General features: G+C 59.4%; 2 protein-coding genes across 3 annotated transcripts; one reads left to right on the top strand and one right to left on the bottom strand.

Moving 5' to 3' along the window:
• Positions 1 to 1,658: 1,658 nt before the first annotated feature.
• LOC118990586 (homeobox protein MSX-3) lies at positions 1,659 to 3,571 on the top strand. Its single transcript, XM_037051258.1, has 2 exons — positions 1,659 to 1,935; positions 2,565 to 3,571. The coding sequence occupies exons 1-2, from the start codon at positions 1,722 to 1,724 to the stop codon at positions 2,975 to 2,977; spliced, it is 627 nt and encodes a 208-aa protein (XP_036907153.1). The 5' UTR covers positions 1,659 to 1,721; the 3' UTR covers positions 2,978 to 3,571.
• A 2,945-nt stretch (positions 3,572 to 6,516) lies between these two features.
• Positions 6,517 to 12,766, bottom strand: ZNF511 (zinc finger protein 511). 2 transcript variants are annotated; one of them, XR_005067268.1, is made up of 7 exons: positions 12,584 to 12,766; positions 12,303 to 12,376; positions 11,809 to 12,010; positions 11,533 to 11,657; positions 10,211 to 10,351; positions 7,731 to 9,487; positions 6,517 to 7,454 (listed from the first exon to the last, which is right to left on the bottom strand). XR_005067268.1 is itself a non-coding variant. In XM_037051257.1 (6 exons), the coding sequence occupies exons 1-6, from the start codon at positions 12,737 to 12,739 to the stop codon at positions 9,409 to 9,411; spliced, it is 777 nt and encodes a 258-aa protein (XP_036907152.1). In that variant the 5' UTR covers positions 12,740 to 12,766; the 3' UTR covers positions 6,517 to 9,408. The 2 variants fall into 2 exon arrangements, 1 of the variants encoding a protein (XP_036907152.1); XM_037051257.1 differs by having other exon boundaries at positions 6,517 to 9,487.
• Positions 12,767 to 12,779: the final 13 nt, after the last annotated feature.

The following is a 12,779-nucleotide window of genomic DNA, read 5'->3' as shown; positions in this document are numbered from 1 at the left end:
CACAGGGAAGGACGAGACTGACGGAAGGAGACATCCAGCCCAGCCTCAACACCCCACCCTCCTCCCCAGCCAGCCAGGCCACAGCTCCTCGGCCCACACACCACCTCCCCGAGTCCCGGGCGGATGCGCGGCCTCGCGGCAGGCCGGGGCAGCTGGCCGTCCTCCTTATTAAAACTCCTCTTCAAACACTCCCATGAGTGGCCCTGCTGAAGACAAACTGCCAGGAGAGAAGCCTTCAAAGAAAATGCTTTAACGATGCCATTATCTTCAATCGACTCAGAACATCTTTATTACATTAGAAAAGGGCAATCCGTCTTGGGATTCAGAAAGGGCTGCTGCCGCCGCGGGCACCGGGCCTGGCCCTGGAGCGGGTCCGAGGGCCCCTCTCCGTCTAGCTGCTAAATTTGCATGAAGAGAAAACTTTCTAATTGAATTTTTCTGGCTGAGCTAGACGGTTAAACTGTGCCCAGAGCTGGATTTCATTAAAGCAACTTTGATTTTTCAAAAATAAATATAGTAAGTGGGGTTAGGTTGCTGTTTCTGTGTTCTGGGATATTAACCAGACAAGCAGTGTAACCCACAAACCAGCCCGTGATTAAGTCCGGGAGAGGCTGCGGAGCGCCGCCTCGTCTGCGGCGTCTGGGGCGGTTTTAAAGCAAAGGCTGGTGCAGGGTTTTTGTTGGGTTTTTTTTCCCCCCTTTGGAAAAAGAATCGAAGGAAGCACTGGTCTCGGTCGGGCCTCGGCTCCTTCTCCGAGCTCGGGGTGGAGATCCGCCCCTGCCCCGGTTCGCAGGCGCCTCCGGGGGCAGACCCACGACGGGGTTTTCCCAGGTCCAGGGTCCCGCCGCGACTCTCCGAGCCCAGCGGAGCGGAGGAGACTGGCGCCAAGCCCGACATCCAGCGACAGAGTCCCCGCTCCGGGGCGTGAGCCGGCCGAGGCGTCCCCTGTGCCCCAAACCCGGCGTCGGGGACGTGTAGGAAGTCGGGCCCTGTCGCCTTCCCTGCGGCCCCGGCCGCCGCCCGAAAACCCGGCCGCGGGAAACCGGGCCAGCGGGAGGGCGGCCCCTGCCTGGAGGACCCTCTGGTCCCTGAAAAGCCACCCAGGGCCACAAGCGCCGAGACCCCACTTCCAGGCCATGGCAGCCCAGGTTCCAGTGTGGGTGCAGAGTTGGGCCCCAGGAGTTCCGAGAGCGCGCCTGGGCCAAAGCGCGTGCGGTGGAGTCCGCCTCGGGGCTGGGGCGCAGCAGGAGGAAGAGCCTTGAGCGGAAAGACGCGGCGGGAGGCGCCGAGCTCCTGGCTGCGCAGGGTTCGCGCACCATCCAGGTGGGGGGCTCCGACCGTGACCTGGCCAGGCCGCGCCCGCGACGGCTCCTCCTGTGGGGATGCTGGGGACACCCCCGCGTGCTCCTGAGTGTCCTAGCGGCCTAGTGGACGGGAGGAACACCGGCCGGGCGCGCCACTCTCCGGGAGAGGCGGAGGGTGCTGGGAGAGGCACCACGGCGCGGAGGGCTGCGGCCCGCGAAGGACGCCAAGGACCAGCCACGGCCCCGCCCCTCCCTCTCTGATCCGCGGGTCAGCAAAACCAATGGACATCTGGGCCCACGAGACAGCGGCCACGGCGATTGGACAGCGGCTCATGAAAGGGACGCCGCCTTTTTATAGGGCACGGAGGGCCGGGTCCCCTCCAAGTCCCCTACAGCCTGGAGCCCGCCGGCTCACGCATGGCCCCGGCGTCGCTCGTCATGAACCCCTCCGGGCTCAGGACGTTTGGCGGGGACCGCGCGGGGCCCGGCGCGCTGCCTTTCAGTGTCGACTCCCTCCTGGAGGCGCAGCGCCGGCTGGGTCCGGAGCGTGAGGAGCCCTGGGAGGAGAGGCCACGGGGTGCCGCAGAGCCCCGGTCCTGGTTCCCGCCGGCCACCCGCTCCTCCTCCCCACGTAAGTGCTCTGTCTTACGGTCCTGGGCCTGGAGAGAGCCCACCTGGCCCAAGTTGGGAGGACCAGGGCGGGAAGGGCGCTGTCCTTCGTCACTTCGCACAGTAACTAGCCACTGACATTCTGGCCCGAGTACGAAGAGAGAAGCCACCCACCCAAGGCCTCAGGCGCCGGCCAGCCCCTCAGCCGCTCCCGTGCCCCACGCAACCAGGCTTCCGCCCTACCGGGAGCGGAGTCAGTTCCCCAAGGCCCCAAGGCTTCTTGGCGCCCATGTCTCCGCACCCCGCCCCCCCTCCCCCGTCCCCGCGACGTTGAGCTTCCACTTCGCCGAATCCTCGAATCCTCGCCTCTTGTGCTCAATTCTTGTGGCGGCCTCCAGCCCAAACTGCTGGTTTCTCCAAGTGGGCAGAGTTTCCCTTCTTCCTGGGGCGATTTGGGGAGCAGAGAGCGAGTCCACAGCAGCCCGCTCCCACCTGCACCGTCTCCCTGGTGCCTTACTTCTCTTACCCTTGTGGCTTTTGGGTCTCTTCTCCTCTGAGATTACGGAGCCGGGAAAGGGATCCAGGAGTGTCGGAAAGGAGAGCTGACTGCCGGCGTCTGAGCGCCCAATCTGTGCTTCTCTTTCCCTCCAGGCGCCCCCAGCCCTCTGCCCTGCACCCTCCGAAAACACAAGAACAACCGCAAGCCGCGGACTCCATTCACCACCGCGCAGCTGCTCGCGCTGGAGCGCAAGTTCCGCCAGAAGCAGTACCTGTCCATCGCCGAGCGCGCCGAGTTCTCCAGCAGTCTGAGCCTCACCGAGACGCAGGTGAAGATCTGGTTTCAGAACCGCAGGGCCAAGGCCAAGAGGCTGCAGGAGGCCGAGCTGGAGAAGCTGAAGCTGATGGCCAAGCCGCTGCTGCCCGCGTTCACCCTGCCCTTTCCCCTGGGCGTCCACTTGCAAGGCTCCCCGGGCGCTTATGGCGTTGCCACAGGAGACCTGCCGCACGTGCCGGGACTCCTCGCCGCCCCCGTCACCGCCTACGGCGTGTATTACCTCTCCTAGGGGGCCTGGACAGCAGCTTTGCCTCGTGGTAGCCTGGGGGTCCGGCGCGGAGGGATCGCGCAGGGCGCGGAGATGGGCCCTGCGGTCGAGCTGCGCCCCAGCTGCCCAGGTGGGTCGTTGCGCTGAAACTGATGCCGGGGTAAACATCCGGCGTTCCCTGGGCCTTTTTTTTCTCTCCCAGTTTTGTTGTTGATATAATGTTGTAATCGCTGCATCAAGCCTATTCGTGGGTATCTTACAGATATTTAAAAACGTCTTATAAATCATGTTGTTACTAGACAGACCTTCCTGAAAGACAGTGAACATAGTTTCATGCAGCGTCCTCGGAATGGGCCGGATGGAGCTCCTATTTTGTGCAAGGCAGCCAGTAAAGTGCTCTGAAGTTTGCTCTTCGGCACCAACTCCACTCGCCAAACTGTCTCCGCGGCAAGAGCCTGATTCCACAACCAAGAAACAAGAGCCGTGCGGTGCCAGGACTGTGGAAACGAAGGGCTTGGGTTCCTGGCACTAACTGGGTGTGCTGGTTTGCAGAGGGATGGAAACCTTCGTGCGTAAGTTAGGGATTTTTTTCTGTATTTATGTTTTTACTAAAGCATATCTGGCGGCCTGAGGCGAGATGCTGTCCATGAGGTGTGTGGAGCGAGTGTGCGAGTATGAAGACACAGGGGTCCACATGGAGGGTCCACCTGGTCCAGGTGGCCTCAGGTGGGCATGCAGAGCATGCCCTGGGGGACCCTGCTGGGAGAGACGCCCCGGGGAGCTGGGGGGGGCAGGCTAGGGACAAGGAAGAGTTGCCAGTGTAACCACAGGAGGTGGCATTGCCCCAGCTGGCCCAGCTCTCACCCCGGAGTCGGGACTGGGATAGTCAGGGAAGTCCACACGGCCATTCAGCCCAGTCCCCGCTTTGGGCAGCCCCCTCCCCTCCCTCACCCCACCTGTGAGCAGCAGCCAGGACTCGGGCTCGGCACGCCTCTCCCCAACAGGCTTCAGGCACACGTGGTCTGGCCGCCCCAGAGAGCTCTGCTCAGTGCCAGGGAGGTGCCGTCAACAGGAAACAGCCGAGGAGCAGTCCCAGGAGTCACAACAACGTTGCACTGAGTTGCATGTTACCAGCCATCATGCTCCCCTGTGTTCCCTGGAAAAATGAAAACTCACAATGGATTTTAAATGGAAACAACGCCCCCAGTTCTTCGAGTGCAAGCTGCCGGAACTGAGGGCTGGGGGTGAGGGGGGCAGGACCCCTGCTGCGCCTTCCCCAGGCATGTGCCCCACAACCCGAGCTCAGCGGTTTAACTCAGCCCCACTCCCTCAGGCTCTGCGAGGAACAGGCCTGCAGAGTGAGCACACCAGAGAAGGCAGTGGGGCCACACAAAGAAAGACCCCAGGGGCTGAGGGGCCGAGAACCGCAATCCGGACCTGGCCTGAGCTCCCACCTGCCTCGCCAAGCACGGCTGCTGCCTTCTGAGGCTGCTCATCACCCTGATGCTCGTCTCAATTCTGAGGTTCGAGAGAGGCCCAGCAGCGGGGTCACGACCAAGTTCTAGCCAGCACAACAATGCTCTCTCTGCCAGTGGTGTGAGAACAGTCCTGTGACATGGGAAAATCCTAGGCAAAGGTGACGCTGACATCAGCCCAGGAGGAAAGGGGCTCCTGGCCCTCCCCGCTCTCCACAGGGCAGTGGTCTCCCCAGGAGCAGGGGTCTGCGCACATGGCCCTGCCACCTCGTGCCCCCCCCCCCCCCCCGTGTCACCTGGGTGCTGGCCGGTCCGTGCAGTCCCAGAGCGCAGGCTGGGCAGCCAGGGCTGGCGGGGGAATTGGAAGAATCTGCTGTTTCTTCCAACCACAGCCAGTCACCGCTGAGGGCACCTGAGGCCTGTGGGGACCCAGACAAGTGGTGGCCCAGGCTGCGCCCTTGCTGGGCGGGGCTGAAGCCCACTTGCAGAGATGGAGGGGGGACGGGACAGCTCCTCCGGAACTTAGGCTGCTGCCTGCTCTCCCAGAGGATGGGGCCTCTGAGCCTCCTGGGGCCACCTGCCCACCCAGCCCTGCACAGCAGCAGCCTGGGGCCTCTGCCGCCCTTAGCTGGAGGACAGAAACCATGAACTTGGGTCCTGGTCTCCCATCCCCATCCTGCCATCTGCTGCTGGTGGACTTGGGGACACCAGTCCTGCCCTTGGGAGACCACCTGGAAGAGGGGGACAGGAGAGAAGTTCAGGGCTGGCCACACCTTTGGAGGAAGGGGGCCAGTTGGTCTGGGGACCAGGAGTGACTGGAGTTTTGGGGGATGTGCAGCGTGGGCCGCCCTGGGTGGAGCCGGAGTGGGGAGGGCGGCCCTGTGGAGGACCCCAGGCAGCAACCTGCCTGCCAAGCTGGGGTGTCTCTTTGGGCTCATTAAAGGAGAGCCAACAAATAGGCCTCACAGGTCTGGGGGACACAAGTCTCATGCCAGCCCTACTAAGCACTGTCCTAGGCAAGGAGGCAGGGTGCATTCACTGTGGCTCCTGGGGGAAAACCCGGTCAGACCCCTGGGCCCCTTTTGGGCACCACTGGCTCTCAGAGACCCTGCCAGCCACCTGCACCAGGCGTGGGTACTCCGCAACAGCCTCGCCCACTGTGTCTGGGTGCTGCTCCTAGGCCACCCCAGAGCAGCCACGGGCCTGTGCCACTGGCCACAACGCACCAGGAGGTGCATTGGGTCAGCCATTTCTGGGTTTCTGGAGGACCAGACTCCCCAGATCCGATGGAAGCTCTTGAGCACAAAGCAGCAGCCGTCTGGAGGGCAGAGAATTCCTCGTGGAACTTCTGGAGATGCGGCGTGGGGAGCATCGGAGCTGAGTAGTGGGGCTGAGGCCCCTGCTCTGCTGGCCAGGACACGCGACTTTGCAAACCTTTGGTGCACGGGAAGTATTTCCTGATGAGAACTCTACCAGGCAGCACATTGTTGCCACAAACCCCACTCCTGCGTCCCTGGTCCTCTCCTGCCCCCGTGTCCTCTCCCCTGCCCTGGTCCCAAAGCCGTGAGTGGCCCCAGGAAGTGTTTCTGGGTAGCTGGCCACACGGTAACTTCCTAGTGCGAAGACTCGTGACACTGCAGATGCCTGCAATCCGGTGCTTTCAACTTCCCAGGCTGTCTCACTCACCGAACTATACAGTCACTGCTGTTGCTGACACTTGGGCAATGTGCTGTGTCCCCACCCATGAGGCCATTAAGGAGAATGACCACATGGCAGATCGAGCAGACACAGCGGCAGAAGGAAACAGCCAGAATATATGAACTACGTGGGGCTTTTTTAGAAAATATTTATTGACTTTAGAGAAAGACCTGAAGCGGGGAGGGAGACACCAAGCTGTTGTTCCCTCACTTGTGCATTCGTAGGTTGATTCTTGCATGTGCCCTGACCAGGATCACACCTGCAACCGGGGCGTATCAGGACACGCGCTGACCAGCTAAGCTACCTGGCCAGGGCCCTAAGGATGTGTTTTTAAAAACCACAGCAAACAGCTACATTATTCTTTTAAACACTCAAGAGGTGATTTTCCCTCCCAGGCTGTACTTTGAAATTTCTCACCCTGCCCTCAGTGAACCCAGTTTTCCTTTTCCTGCCTGGGCGGAGAGCCCTGGCCCGCAGCCAGAGGCAGGGCCAGGGGCTGGGTGCTGGGAGGCCCGCTGAAGCTGTTCTGTGGGGTTCTGTTAAGCGGAGCTGAAACAGGACACAGCTGCACAATTTCTTGCTCAGTGCTCGTCTCACTGGGCTGGCCAGAGCATTAAGGACATGCCTGCATCAGCCAGTAAGGAAGTCAGGGAGCTGAGAAGTGGGCCTGAGGAACTCGTCTCACGCAAAGCAGAGGAGGACTAGAAGATACGAGAGCCATCAAGAAATATGGAGGACAGAGTGACAACTGTAACACACCCTTAGTTGGAAGTTGAGAAGGAGAAGGGACAGACAGGGTAGAGGCAACATCTGAAGAAAAACCCTAGGTTCAAAAAAACCCAACGAAGAGCAGCCAGACAGACCAGCGTCTCCACCTCACACACCTGCATGGAGCGCCAAGGATGGAGAAGGCAAACTGTCTTCTAGAGAATGGCCAGGCTGACACCTGCGTTCTCGGCAGCAACGATGAGCACAGCACCGTGCCATGGGGCGTGTCCAACACACTGCGGGGAAAACCCGCCAGGCCCTGTGTGCCTGGCAACAATATCTTTCAAGAACAGGATCATAAAAGCTTTTTCAGGCAGATGCAATCAAGAACTTTGTTACCACCGACTGTCACTAAAGTTAGTTCCTACCACAGACATTTGGCAGAGGTAAAAGCTCTCACAGAGGGTCCAAGTGATGACCGTGGGGGTTTATACACACAGACCGCTGGGCCCACAGCCCCGATGCTCTGTGGGATCAGACAGGCCAGAGGGCAATGGACGACTCTGGCCATGTGCAGGGCAGGGGAGGGTGGCGTTTGAGGGTCTGCAGTCCTTGTCCTGTTGGGGGAAGGGAAAAGACAGTGATTAACCTTAGACCTGAACAAGTAACATTTTAATGTTAATAATGCTAACACTTCTGGGGAAAACTACTAAAATAATTACCAGAGTGTCTAGCTTCCCAAAAAACAATGAGAAAAGCTCATTTCACCCGAAACAAGGCACAAAAGGGAGAAAAGGAAAGAGGCAGGATGAGGGCAGCGAGTCTGCCCATGGCTCTGGGAGAAGTGGGAGCTGGCCCTGCGAGGTTGGCATGGGTCTGTGAGGCACACGGACCTGCTGCCGGAGCCGCACGCCGTGTGCCAGCGCTGACTGGCGCCGCGTCCTGCTCCTGATGCGACTTCACGGCAGTCAGGGAAGTGCAGCTACCCCCACAGGCCAGGTCACCAGGATGATGAAACGCTGGGTGTTGCACGTAAAAGCAAGTGTGGCTGCCACGCTCTCCACCACAAGCAGCTCCTCAGAACCCGTCACACTGGTGGCTCTTCCATTCGTCAGCTACACCCTCGCCCAGAGTTTTACGTTCCGTGTTCCAGAAGAAAAACCGAGACAAAAACAAGTCGCCTTCTAGGCAGGGTGCTGCTGGGGTGGGCACCCAGGACCAACAGCCCCCCCAAACTGTGACACACAGGCCTCCGTGGTGGCCCACGTGGGATGCGAGGGTTGGTAGGACACACTGCTGCAGGAGTATGTGCCGAAGGCGGCCAGGGCTGGAGGGGCAGGGTCTGTGAGGGGTGGATGGGCAAGCAGGGCTCCCGCACATTAGCCCCTTCTCTGGGACTAGACCATGGCAGCCTTGGCGTGACCCTCACCAAGGCCAGCCACCCTCCATTAGGAAAAGGGTTTGTGGTCTCTCTCCAGCACACTAGCACCTGCACTTAAGGCTCCACCCTTTCTCCCAGCACCTGGCAGCCCAGTGGGGGTTTCTGGGGTGTGGCGTTGCTATATGATGTCCAAGACCCCCCCAGGTCTCCCAGGGCTTCGGGGGTGGCTGTCAGAGTTGGGCAGGTGCCTGTGGCCGAACCCAGAGCCAGGACAAGAACAAGTGGAGGTGAGCAGGGAGGGGGCACCCTCTGCTGTCGGCCCAGCCCAAGTGGGGGCACATAGGCAGCATGGAAGCACCCCAGGACCCCAGGCACATGCCCACTAGGGACAAGGCATCTGGGGGAGGCCCGCCAGAGCCCCTGCCCTGCCAGGCCAAGGGCAACAGCCCTTATGTGATGGAAACAGTGCTGACCATTGTTTGTATCCACACGCGGGAGTCTACAAGCGGGCCTGGCCTCTGTGTGGCTGCCTCCTTGGCTGCCCGCTGACCGTAGGTGGGGGGACTGCAGCCTCCGAGCTCTGCTCCTGCCAGGAAGATGCCGGCCAGGCACTATAGCCCTGGCACTGGCCCCTGCCTTCCACCTGGCACTGCCCCTCCTCGGGGGGGGGGGGCACCCCAGCTGGTGCTCCTCCTCCAGCACAGGCAGCCTGCCCCAGGCCACCCCAGGGCAGGGTCCACTCACACCTTGAGGCAGGCTGACCCAGGCGGGACCTGTCAGACAGTGGGTGTTACACCCACTCCACCCACCAGAGGTGCCAAGACTTCATCGTAAGTCTTTGTGACAACTGAACACTGGACACAAAGTGCTCGTGTGTGATCACTGCTCTTTCTCAGTCTAGTTCCGTAGCACGGAAGTGACAACTGGAGACCGCTCACGTACACCATTTGCTTTGAAAGGGCATCTGTGGGGTGGCCCCCACAGAGGGAGGTAGCCTGGAGCACAGGTCACTGCTGACGCTGGCTGCTGGTGCCACCCCGCCACTCGCTCAGGGACTGAGACTTGGAGGTGGCAAAGGTCTGGTGCTCAGGCAGCTTCACAAGTAGGCGAGAGACAAAGCTCACGGCTGACACCATGTCCACCAAGGGTGCCTGTCCTGTCCCCCACGAGTGCCTCCTCGGCCTAGGTTGTCACTGGTGCTTGTTTCTTTTCTTGGTGCTTTTAAACCCACGTGCTGCGCCGTGACCAAAACAGATGGTAGAAGGTATCCTGAAACGGAAAAAAAGTCTTCAGGCTGGAGCCGCACCCTCTACCCACAAACAGCCCAGTCCCTAAGAGCAGCCTTGTGTGTGTGTGTCTTCCTGTTCCAGAATGCTTGCGCTCTCCCTTGCTCGGGGAGCATTCCTGACGGCAGGTCGCTCTCCTCGCAGATTCTGCTCCAGGGCTCTGGGGCAGCTCCCTCTGACTCTGGCCAGCCTCTGGCCAGCTTCTTGTGGGCACTGGCTCCTGCCCAGCTCCCTGGGTGACTCCCGTCACCCACCCCGTGCTGAAACCCTACCAGCCCACCTGGACTCACTCGCTGGCCAAAGCAGGAGCAGCTGCATGAAGGCAGCTGAGGAATACGGGTTCTTCTTTCTGTCACTTTGGATTCATTCGTGAGTTTTTCATTTGTCCAATGTTTTCCCCAAGATTAGATTTGAACTCAAGTTTAACCCAATAAAAGCATAATTAACACTAGAAATAGACTTACTCTATTGCAACTTCAGCGATTGCAACCCAGCGTCTCTCTGTCTGGAAGGAGCAGTGCTCTGCATTCCTGCACTGCAGGGCTTTCGGAAGCAGAGTGAGCAAGAGACACTGAGCTATTCTCCGGAAGCGCTAACAGCCAGGCTTCCAACTCCTGCTGAAGCCCACGCTACAGCAGCATCGGCTTCCCCAGGGTCAAACCCACAATTCTCCACGTTCAAAACCTCAGAGCTGTCAGCTACTGACCTGCGGCTGTAGGCCTGCCTCTCACCCGTGGGCTCTGCGGGGGGCAGTGTGTGTTCAGAGCAGACTTCCATGGCCTCCCCTTCTGACTGCTTCCTGTTGGCTCCTGCCGACACTTGCAGGGAGGCTGTGGGCCTGGCTGGGCTGCGGGAGGCAGAGAGTTGAGCCGGGCTCCACACATGGTGGGCACAGCCCCATCCACCCCAGAAGTGAACTCGCCAGGAAGAGACCATCTTTGCTGCTAAGGCATTTCATCATTATTTTGGTGTCACGTAATTGTCAGGCTACCAGGACAAGAAGAAGGATTCCTGCAAGGTCGAATGTGCGTGTGGTCACGATAAACACGACATTTTATGAATTTAGGTACAACCATTACACTTTGCCTTCAGAAGTGTGTTTTTATGGTGTCATGTGATAAACGCCAAGGAACAGTGACAGAAGTCTTTTCACACCAGTGAGGAATTTACTAAAATTAACTATACAATATTGAGACTCTCTTTCCTAACTGGTGTCTCGACCCAGCATAGGGTTTTTGTCTTAAAACCACCTCTCCGTAAGAAGGGAATTCCCTCGTACTCAAGGCCTTATAAACCTCCCCCCCATACTGCAGCGAGTCCTTGCAATTATTTTAAACAGCAAAATCCTGTTTGGGGGAAACAAGTATGTCTGAAAATACGACTTTCAATATGACTTTTAGATGGTTATGATCTACCTGAAATAATCAGTTTTTAAAAAGGCAAAGAAACACAATGCAAACCTCAGAACCATTCGCAGGGGCATCTCCCCACAGTGCACCCCAAATAGTCATATGTAATAAAGGGCTGTGGTCAAACTCATCAAAGTATCAACAGGACAAATGAAAAGCCAGAGGGCCCCACATGGAGCTCGTGGGGCTGGGACAAATTCCCAGAGGCCCACAGGGCAGGTGATGTGTAAGTGGAGCTGTGCTGGGCACAGGTCAGTTAGAACCTCACAAAATGTGAGTGCAAAGACAGTTGATATCCTAAATGCCCCAAGGGAGGCACCGCGATGGCAGCCCAGTGATTCCCTGCAGAGCCAGAAAGCCAGATCGTTCCCTTCAGCCCTCCCTCCAGCAGGGTGGCTGCACACAGGACAGGCCCTTACCTGCTTACCACCTGTGGACAATAGCTCCAACTTGTCAGGGTTTCTGTTAACTGCAGCCAAACACAACAGTAAGGGACCCAGGTGCTGAGCCGCAGCCAAACATGACAGTAAGGGACACGGTGTCTATAAACCCAAAGGCTTCCCTCACTTAAAGGGGTGGCCGCATCCTGCAGCGTGAGCATGCGCACCACTGCACGTACCCTCTGCTTTCCTTTGGCTTATCAAACCGGAAGTCCGCAGGATAGAGGTGACCTCTCACCAGGTGATCCTTCCTCTCTTTGCTGGTCTTGAACTTCTCTGTGCAGCCTTCCACCAAGCACTGATACTGAAACAGAAATGGCGTTCCCCCTATCCACAGGGTTGGGGCCAGGGGTCGGGAGGTAACCCCTGGTCTTGCCTGGACCCCAGAGCAGGGAGCTCTGCTTCTTCGGCACACAGTTCCAGTCCAAGGCCCCCCAGGATGCTGTGTCACCCACCATGTGCTGTCTCTCGGACAGGATCTGGAACAAGGAATCGTGCCACTCCAGGATGTGGATGTCCAGCAGGTGTCCCGAGGGGAAAGCCCGCTTGCAAAAGGAGCACGTGTTTCTGTGTAGAGTGTGGTAGTGGTGCTCATAGTCCTCCAGGGTGTCAAAGACCTGGCAACAGCCGGCCATCTGACAAGTGAACTCGGGCACCCTGGTGAAGGAAACCACTGCTAAGAACATTAGGTTGTTGACAACTTCCCTTTAAGTAGCCTAATAAAGCTTCGGATACTTTTTGCGATTCCAAATCATACTTTCTTAAGAATGAAATTCTTATAGGCCACCCAGGTGAAGGCGAGGTCAACAAAGCGGGGCTTGGACGGTGGTCCAGGCTGAGAGCGAAGGACCCGTCACCAGGGAGGAGCAGGCCGGGGAATCCGGGAAGGGGGAGAGGTGGGGAGAGGTGGGGAGCGAAGAGGGGTGGTGCAGGGCGCAAAGTAACTCACCTGGGCCTCTCCGGCGCTTCCGACACCTGCGTGAGTACGTCCTGGAGGTAGAGGTGCCGCTGCACGTCCCCGTCCTGCAGGACACATGCAGTGGGCACAAAACTAGAGATTCCACCCACTCAGAATCCGGCCCACTCCCGCCTTAGCCCCGCCTCTCCGGACACCGTAGGCCCCGCCCCAGCATTCATCCGACCTGGCACTCAACCGGGGCGCCGCCCGTGCCCCGCCCACGGCCTTAAGGCCCGCCTCTCAACGACTATCCTGTCTCCGGTCTCCCGTACCTCGAAGAACTCGTGCTCCTGCGGGAAGCGCACCAAGCGGGCCGCGAAGCGGAAGGGTGCGGCCCCGGCGGCAGGGTCCCGTTCCACGGGCAGCGGCTCCGCCGCCCCGGGGCCCGCCACCAGGCGGGCGTACAGCGCGGGCGGCAGCTGCATCATCCTGCGCCAAAAGGCCAGCCACGCCTGTCGGCCACCGTCC

This window comes from Sturnira hondurensis, unplaced genomic scaffold (genome assembly GCF_014824575.4).
Source record: "Sturnira hondurensis isolate 20B ecotype Veracruz unplaced genomic scaffold, ASM1482457v3 Scaffold0007208, whole genome shotgun sequence".
In the NCBI taxonomy this organism is placed as follows: domain Eukaryota; kingdom Metazoa; phylum Chordata; class Mammalia; order Chiroptera; family Phyllostomidae; genus Sturnira; species Sturnira hondurensis.
This window is presented reverse-complemented; position numbering and strand designations above follow the sequence as displayed.

Excerpts from the sequence above, each read along its gene's own strand:
- LOC118990586 (XM_037051258.1), top strand. The coding sequence starts at position 1,722 with ATGGCCCCGGCGTCGCTCGTCATGAACCCCTCCGGGCTCAGGACGTTT. Across the intron at positions 1,936-2,564 it reads CACCCGCTCCTCCTCCCCAC|GCGCCCCCAGCCCTCTGCCC; the intron begins GTAAGTGCTCTG and ends CTTTCCCTCCAG.
- ZNF511 (XM_037051257.1), bottom strand. The coding sequence starts at position 12,739 with ATGATGCAGCTGCCGCCCGCGCTGTACGCCCGCCTGGTGGCGGGCCCC. Across the intron at positions 10,352-11,532 it reads AAGCCAAAGGAAAGCAGAGG|CCCAGCCAGGCCCACAGCCT; the intron begins GTACGTGCAGTG and ends TGCCTCCCGCAG. Across the intron at positions 9,488-10,210 it reads AGGCAGGCCTACAGCCGCAG|GATACCTTCTACCATCTGTT; the intron begins GTCAGTAGCTGA and ends TTTCCGTTTCAG.